This window comes from Cebus imitator, unplaced genomic scaffold (assembly GCF_001604975.1).
Source record: "Cebus imitator isolate Cc_AM_T3 unplaced genomic scaffold, Cebus_imitator-1.0 Scaffold375, whole genome shotgun sequence".
Taxonomy (NCBI): domain Eukaryota; kingdom Metazoa; phylum Chordata; class Mammalia; order Primates; family Cebidae; genus Cebus; species Cebus imitator.
This window is the reverse complement of record NW_016107690.1, coordinates 1,818,902-1,827,251: the sequence shown is the minus strand read 5'-3', so window position 1 is coordinate 1,827,251 and position 8,350 is coordinate 1,818,902. Positions and strand designations below refer to the sequence as shown.

General features: G+C 57.7%; 1 protein-coding gene and 1 non-coding gene across 2 annotated transcripts in view; both read right to left on the bottom strand.

Annotated features, from left to right (window-relative positions):
* Window positions 1–515: 515 nt before the first annotated feature.
* LOC108288515 lies at window positions 516–1,717 on the bottom strand. Its single transcript, XR_005196709.1, has 2 exons — window positions 1,455–1,717; window positions 516–1,416 (listed from the first exon to the last, which is right to left on the bottom strand). It is a non-coding gene; the product is annotated as an uncharacterized LOC108288515 (transcript).
* Window positions 1,718–4,226: 2,509 nt separating this feature from the next.
* The window catches only part of GNG7 (G protein subunit gamma 7), a 184,056-nt gene continuing 179,932 nt past the window's right edge, over window positions 4,227–8,350 (bottom strand). Inside the window, exon 4 of the mRNA XM_017507475.2 lies at window positions 4,227–4,535. Within this exon, the coding sequence (XP_017362964.1) occupies window positions 4,410–4,535 (126 nt within the window). The 3' untranslated portion in view covers window positions 4,227–4,409. The remainder of the gene's footprint in view (window positions 4,536–8,350) is intronic.

Here is an 8,350-nt window from a genome sequence, read left to right as displayed (position 1 = left end):
GAGACACAGTCTCCATCTGTTGCCCAGGCTGGGGTGCAGTGGTGTGATCTTGACTCACTGCAGCCTCCGCCTCCTGAGTTCAAGCGATTCTCCTGCCTCAGCTTCCTGAGTAGCTGGGATTACAGGTGCCCGCCACCACGCCCAGCTAATTTTTGTATTCTTTTTAGTAGAGACGGGGTTTCACCATGATGGCCAGGATGGTCTCAATCTCTTGACCTCGTGATCTGCCCGCCTCAGCCTCCCAAAGTGCTGGGTTGACCTGAACCACTGCTCCCCGCCCCTCCTGGATTTTCTAACTACAAATCCGAACGTCCGTGGGGCCTGACAGGTCCTGGTTGGTGGTCCCCTCCTGTTCCCTCTTCCCGGGACTGGTGAAGGAAGGGTGGACGGGATGGCGTGGGGCCGCGGTGGGTCATCATGGCTGGAGCCGAGCCCGGGGCACCTGCCCGCACCCTGGGAGCTCCCACCCGGCAAGCCCCCGGCCAGGGAGAGAAGGAATAGTCCAGAACCAGGGGCAAAGGGCAAGTGAGGCTTTTTATTGTGTATGAATTCACGTTGTGTCAACAGCTCCACACAATATTCAAACACTGTGAGAAAGTGGGTGTGGCACGCCTGGAATTTTAAAAAAGTTCAGAAATAAAAACAGCCAGACATCCCAGTGCAGACGGCATAGAGCCTGCTGGAACCACAGGCGGCAGGGACACAGACAGGTCTTTACAAAGGTCAGATTGGCAGCGGTGTCCGCGGACAGAGAAGGCGGCGCAGTTGGCCGGCGTATGGCTTCTGTGCGGAGGGCCAGCCTCAGGTCGTGCGTGGATGTTTTAAGTGGCCCCCGGAGAAAGGGCGTGGTGGCTCTCCTCGGCCTGGAAGCCCCCTCCCGGGTCACTCACCCACGAGGGGGGCTGTGATGGCCCTCTCCTGCCTGTCCCGGAGCTAGGGCAGGACAGGGGCTGTTAACTTGGAGACAGTTGCGTGGCTAGAGGCCCCGCATTGTGCCCCCCGACATGGTGGCCAGCCCGTGGAAGGGACCACGGAGAAAGGCGGAAAGAGGAGCACCTTCCACCCTGACCCAGCCGCCCTGTTTATGCTCCAGAGGCCGGAGGTCACAGCTGAGCCGTCTGTGCTTGGCCTGGGGTTACCCTGGGGACAGTGGGATGCGTGGTCTGGCTCCTTCCTGGAGAGAGGAGGGCAGGGGAGCCTGAGCTGGTCCGGGAAGGACGGGCTGCGCTTAGCATCCCTGGAAGGCCAGGTGGGTCACTATCCAGTGGGGGCCAGGCCAGGCGTGGCCCTTTACCTGGCACCTGGTGACTTGCTCAGGGCAGGAGAAGGCCGGTGGGAGACCCAGGCTGCAGAAGAAGGAGAAAGGTCCTCCTCTCTCCCACCGACCCTGCCTTGCATGTGTGTGTGTGCGCGCGTCTGTGTGTATGCGCGTGTGCATGTGTGTGTGTGTGCACGCGCGCGCAGGTGGGGGTGAGTGCCTTTACTTTTCTCCCAGCATGGCTGAGGACCGCTGGTCTCCCCAACGCTAGAGCGGCTGCTGCCACCCCTGCCCGCCAGCTCCCTGTCTGGAGGGGCATCCATGCTCCTGGAAACGCCTATAAAACACGCGTTCACCCCAGGCGTTCCCAGCGGAAAAGCCCACGCAGCGGTCGGCGTGTGCACTTGGGTGTCACGTCTGCAAAGGTATTTTCCACAGTGTGGTCACTGAGATTTACTCGAAAATTTAAAAAAAAAAAAAAAGAAAATTTAAAAAAAAAAAAAAAAAAATGGATAATTTTTTTTTCCCCAAGCTAGAAAGAAACCCACAGGCTTCTGGCCATGGTGGCCTCCCTGGGGTCCGGGAGACGGTGTGTCTGGACAGCTCAGGGAAGCCAAGGCCCCATGGACAGTGAAGGAGAGGCCAGCCTGTCCTTCCCCTCCCTGAGCCTCAGTTTACCTGGAATGCTCAGACTCCAGACTCTCTGACTTCTGTGCAGAGGCCGGTCTGTGGGGTGGGAGGACGTGGCTTTGGGGCTTTTGGAGCTGAGCTCCTTGGAAGCTGGGGTTTAGCCCCACCGCCTCCAGCAGCCTGGGAGGTTGTATCTCTGCGGCAGCCTCTATGCCCTGCTGGCATTTCTGGGGTCACATCATGAGGATACGCAAGTGGGGCCGGGCTTGGCACAGCTGTGCCCCCTCTTCCCTCTGCCCTGTCGGGGAGCGGGGCTCGGGGTTTAAGGCCTCTTTTAAGCAAAAACGGGGTGGGGTGCGTTTGTTCCCAGGTACCAAGATGGCTTGTTGGAAAGGGTGGAGGCAGCCGAGGCCCCCCTCCCTGCCTGGGGTCCTTCTCAGGGTTTCCGGGACAGGCTTTTGTCTCTTCCTGCCATTTCTGCTAGGGTCGGTGGGGACGCCCACACCCCAGCCCCGCCGGCTCCCAGCCCGACCGCAGGAGGCCACAGTTTCCCGGGAGTCCCTGCAGCTCTCCTGGGCCAACTCGCAGGTTTGCCCGGGGAGGGCTCCCCGAAGCCCCAGCCCCCCCGGACCAGCCGTAGAGAGCTGGGTGCCGGGCAGGGGAAGCCCGGCCGTGGCCTGTGGGGGCCGCCCGAGGTTGGGGAGTGGAGGTCACTCCCCCCACACCTGCACACACGCAGAGCCCTCGAGCCTTGGCGAGGTGGGCACCCCGGCTGTGAGCAGGGAACCCCTGCCCCACGGGCCTGCACAGAGGACCCGGGCAGCCGTCCAGGAACTCTCTGGGCACAGGTTCTTAGATGCCAGTTTCCACTGGGGCCGGAAGGACAGAAGTAGACTAGTTTTCTCTACCACCTGCCCCGCAGTGGGGGTCGGGGTGGCTGGGCCCCCTGCGATCAGCGCTGCTTGGGTTCTGGCCGCTCAGGATCCATCTCAGATGTGGCTGCCCCTGCTCCCGTCCGTCCGTGCCACTGAAGAGGACACAGTCACCTTGCAGAAGCCCCCCGCCCTCCACCCCCACCCCATGACATCGTCCATTTACACTGGCTGCTGGGAGGGGCCACCCGTCCCGCACCTGGCGCGTCGCCCGGCCTGGGACAGCTGCTCTGGGTTGCAGGGGTAGAAAAGCAAAAAGACGGTTCCAGTGACATGAGAACGTTTTGAGCCGATGTTTCCATCTCTGGGACGAAAAGCCTCACCTCCCAGAGTCCTTCACAGTCACTTCAAGGTCATGTCACAACTCTGTACACACAGCAGCACAGGGTGGCTCCCCATTTCGACCCGCTGCGGCTCCCCGGGCTGCACTTCTATTTGAAAAATGTCCACAGTGGATGCCAGAAGGTGGGACAAACCAGGAGAGCCAAGGACGGTGGAAGCCTCTCCTGGCCGCATGGACGCCTCGTGCTTAAAACAAGCCTGGCACAGGGGGGAGGCCGAGGCGGGCGGATCATGAGGTCAGGGGTTCGAGACCAGCCTGGCCCACAAGGTGAAACCACGTCTCTACTAAAAATAGAAAGTTAGCCAGATAAGGTGGCAGGCTCCTGTAGTCCCAGCTACTCGGGGGGCTGAGGCAGGAGAATCACTTGAACCCGGGAGGCGGAGGTTGCAGTGAGCCGAGATCACGCCACTGCACTCCAGCCTGGGCGACAGAGCAAGAATCCATCTCAAAAAAGGAAAAAAACCAAAAAACGAAAAACAGACGGGCCAGGCCGGCGACCACTCTCCTGGGGCAAGTACCGAAAACCCATTTCTGGCACAGAGGGGACCCTGCAGAAAGGACCCATGGCGAACGCCACACGGGGGAGTGACACTTGGCAACTTTTCATAGACAAAGCCCCCTCCCGACCCGCTTCGTGCATTCATTACATGATGGTATTATGGTTTAGTGACAGGTTTGACCCTCACATCCCCAGTTTAGCCGTATGGGTAACGATGTTTTAAATGGAGAGATCTTTCCAAAGCAGTTCGCGATGTCACGTTCCCCCCAAACTCAATGTCACCTCTACTTAAAAACAATAAAAGGCATGCCAGGGACCCGGTGAAGTCCTTTTACAAATGGCCAATTGCCCCGGAGCGATTGCTGCCAGGCGAACTCACCCCCCTTCTCCGCTGGAGTCTCCTCCACAATCAAAACGGCCATTGAGAGATTTACAGGAAGTGGCCATAAAGCCTCCACCCGCTTTCGGCCAGGCCCAAACTGAGAGGGCCACGGGGTTGGAGCTGAAAATCCATCAACACCTGGAAGGTACATCCTAGCCCATCCCGGCAGTGGGAATGCCTTCTTTTTTGGTGGGGGGATTTCTTTTGGAATTAAACGTTTTAGGGACTCGAGATGTTTTGTTTCAGCTAAGTACTGAATAACGCCCTGCCTGAGAGAGCAAGAGAGAGAGAGACAGAGAGAGAGAGACAGAGAGAGAGATACAGAGAGAGAGAGAGAGAGAGAGAGTGCACGTATGAGAACACAGCTATAAAATAATACAAGGTTTCTTGTCCTTAAAGGGGTTCTCGGAGGCAGGGACTCCGACCAGCAAGGGGTCGTTCCGGGCGTGTTGCTCACAGTAGCTCATGAGGTCAGACGCTGCTTTGGAGACCTGTGATCGGGCACAAGGAAGAAAGAGAGAGATAAGAAGCCATACACCCGGGTTCACAGCAGCACCGTCCCCGACAGCCACAGGCAGAAACAGCCCAGGAGCCCATGGACAGGGGCGTGGGCAAAACGTGTGGCCCAGCCACACCCTGGAATATTACTCAGCCATGAAAAGGGGCGCGGCTCTGACACAGGCCACAGTGTGGATGCATCTTAAGGACCCCATGCTCAGGGAGAGACGCCAGACACAGAAGACCAGGAAGTCTGTGATCCATCAATCCTTCCTTCCTCCCTCCCTCCCTCCCTCCCTTCCTTCCCTCCCTCCCTTCCTTCCCTCCCTCCCTTCCTTCCCTCCCTCCTTCCTTCTTTCCTTCTTTCTTTCTTTCAGATGGAGTTTTGCTCTTGCTGCCCAGGCAGGTGTGCAATGGTGCGATCTCAGCTCACCGCAAACTCCGCTTCCCAGGTTCAAGCGATTTTCCTGCCTCAGCGCCCCAAGTAGCTGAGATTACAGGCATGTGCCACCACGCCCGGCTAATTTTTTGTATTTCCAGTAGAGATGGGGTTTCACCATGTTGGTCAGGCTGGTCTCGAACTCCCAACCTCAGGCGATCCGCCCGCCTCGGCCTCCCACAGTGCTTGGATTACAGGCGTGAGCCACCGCGGCCGGCCCATCTGTTTGTTTTTGAGACAGGCTCTCGCTCTGTCCCCAGGCTGGAGTGCGGCGGTGTCATCACAGCTGCCTGCAGCCTCCACCTCCTGGGCTCAAGTGATTCTCCCTCCGTAGCCTCCCAAGTAGCTGGGACTACAGGAGTGAGCCACTACATCTGGCCATAGTTTTTATTTTTTATTTAGTTTTTAGAGATGGAGTCTTGCTCTGTCCCCCGGGCTGGAGTGCAATGGCACGATCTTGACTCACCGAAACTTCTGCCCCTCGGGTTCAAGTGATTCTCCCGAGCCTCAGCCTCCCAAGTAGCTGGGATTATAGGCGCGTGCCGCCACCACGCCCAGCTAATTTTGTATTTTCAGTAGAGATGGGGTTTCGCCATGTTGGCCAGGCTGGTCTGGAACTCCTGACCTCAGGTGACCCGCCGGCCTGGGCCTCCCAAAGTGCTGGGATTACAGGCGTGAACCATGGCACTCGGCCTGGCCAGAAGTTTTAGAATAATTTTCTTGTACAGAGGAGGGTCTCACTATGTTGCCCAGGCTAGTCTCAGACTCCTGGGCTCAGGCAATCCTTCCTTGAAGGACTCCAAAAGTGCTGAGGTTACAGGCGTGAGCTGCCTCGCCCAGCCAGTACATCTGCACCCCAGATCCTCCATCCTCTTTTGGACCCCAAGGATGCCTGGGACCTTGGCTCCTCAAACGGCCAGGAACCTGTGGGACAGCTTCGGGGTCTTGCCCAGCTGGGCAGCGGGGCGTGGGGAGGCGCATACCCATGAAGTGAGCCCACCGGCTGTGGCCTGGCTGGCTTTCTAGACTTCTATTTGGGAAGCGGCCCTCCTGGATGACAGAAATAGCCTTCAGACCGTGAAAATAGCTGGCATTGTGGCTCCAGCACTCAGCCCGTTCGGCACGCCCCCCGTGCCCGCCGTGGCGGGCTGCAGAGCCCCGAGATCCTGGCTGCTGAGGCTCTGTGGCTCTGGTCGCTGCGCTGCAGCTGGGGATGTAAAACCTCAGGCGCGATTGGGAGCGGGGACGGGTCAAATCCTGGCTCCCCCGAGGCCCAACATTCAAAGGGGCGGTGGGGGCCCCTCCTCGACATCAAACGGGGCGGGATGAATCACGGCCCTCCTCCGGGGCTGGGGGTTGGCACCGACTCAAAAAAGGAAAACCACTTCAACCAGGGCTTTCTCTTTCTTCAGCCCAAAAGAATGCTTTGAATGCTCAGGTCTGTCCTCAGCAGTCAGCTTTCTGGAACGTTCAGACACCTAGTGGGGGGCAGATCCCTCCCCTCCTGGCTGGATCTCGAGGGAGGCTCACCGGCTGATCAGAACTGTTTCGCCTCCCGCGCCTCCTGGCCGGCAGGGACGAGCCCGTCTGCCCCGAGGGCCGGGCACCCCTTCCTGTGGCCAGTGATGACAAGCTGAGGTCTGAATGGACATGTGGCGATGGCTGATTTTATGGCGCACGAGGGCGGACCATGCTGCCCCGTTGTTTGGGTAAATGGTTTTCTAGATGTTTCTGTGAAGGCTGTTTTTCCTTTCCTGGTTATTATTATTATTTTTTTGAGACAGATTCTCGCTTTGTCCCCAGGCTGGAGTGCAGTGGCGTGACCTCGGCTCACAGAAACCTCCATCTCCCAGGTTCAAGTGAATCTCCTGCCTCAGCCCCCCAAAGTGTGAGTCAGCACGCGCGGCCTGTTTTTTCTTTGGTAGAGATGGGGTCTTGCTGTGTTGCCCAGGCTGGAATTAAACTCCTGATCTCAAGTGATCCTCATGCCTCAGCCTCCCAAGGTGCTAGGATTACAGATGTGAGCCACTGTGCCTGGCACGCAAAATAATTTTTGTTTTTTAGATGTAATTAACATTTAAATCCGTAGACCTCAAGCACAGCAGGTGACCCTCTGTAATGCAGGTGGGCCTCATGAGAAAAGGCTGGGGTCCTTCCAGGAGGAGGGAACTCTTCCTCCAGGTGGCCTTGGGATTTAAGCCTCAGCACCAGCTCTTCCCTGTCTCCAGCCTGCTGGTCTGCCCTGCACATTTCAGAACTTGCCTTAAAATAAATCTCTCTGGGTCAGTCGTGGTGGCTCACACCTGTAGTCCCAGCACTTTGAGAGGCAGGCAGATGACTTGAAGTCAGGAGTTCGAGACCAGACTGGGCACCATGGTGAAACCCCATCTCAACTAAAAATATAAAAAATTACCTGGGCGTGGGGAGTGATCCCAGCTACTGGGGAGGCTGAGGCAGGAGAATTGCTTGAATCAGGGAGGTGGAGGCTGCAATTAGCCCAGATCATGCCACTGCACTCCAGCCTCAAAGAAAAAAAAAAACAGCAACTCTTTCCACACAGTCTCTCTCTCTCTCTCTCTCTCTCTCTCTCGCTGGTCTGTTTTCCCAGCTAACACATGTGTCGCTGGAGCAAAGCTAATCTAGAAGCTTAGTAAAACCACCCGGGTCTTCCACGATGAGATGCCCAGGTCCGTGTGCGGCCACCTGCCAGCTGTGTTCCGGGCAGGAAACAGCCCCTCGGGCAAGCCCTGAGGTCCCTGCAAAGTGGACCCAGGCCTGGGGAGCAGGCGCCTTTGAAAACTGCCGAGCACCATTCTCCTGTTCGAGGCCTCGGGCCTATCCTTCCAGAGTCTCCACCTGAGAGGGGGACACCTGGGAGCCCTGGGTGTCACGAGTGTGGACTTAAAATTGAGCAGTGTGGCCCATCCGTGCGCTGGACCACCACTCGGCTGGGAAAAGCAGGCTGGTTGTGCCGGGCCACAGCGCGGAGGCACCTCGAGGATGTCGCCCTGCACGAGGGAAGCCAGACACAGGAGGCCACACGGGGTGTGATCCCATTTCTTTTTTTTTTTTTGAGACGGAGTCTCACTCTGTCACCCAGGTGGGTATGCAGTGGCATGATCTCAGCTCACTGCAACCTTTGCTTCCTGGGTTTAAATGATTCTCCAGGCTTAGCCTCCCGGGTAGCTGGGATTAGAGGTATGCGTCACCACGCCCAGCTAATTTTTGTATTGTTAGTAGAGATGGGGTTTCACCATGTTGTCCAGTCTGGTCTCGTACTCCTGACCTCAGGTGATCCGCCCACCTAGACCTCCCAAATTGCTGGGATTACAGGCATGAGCCACTGAGTCTGGCCTACGCCCTCGTTTT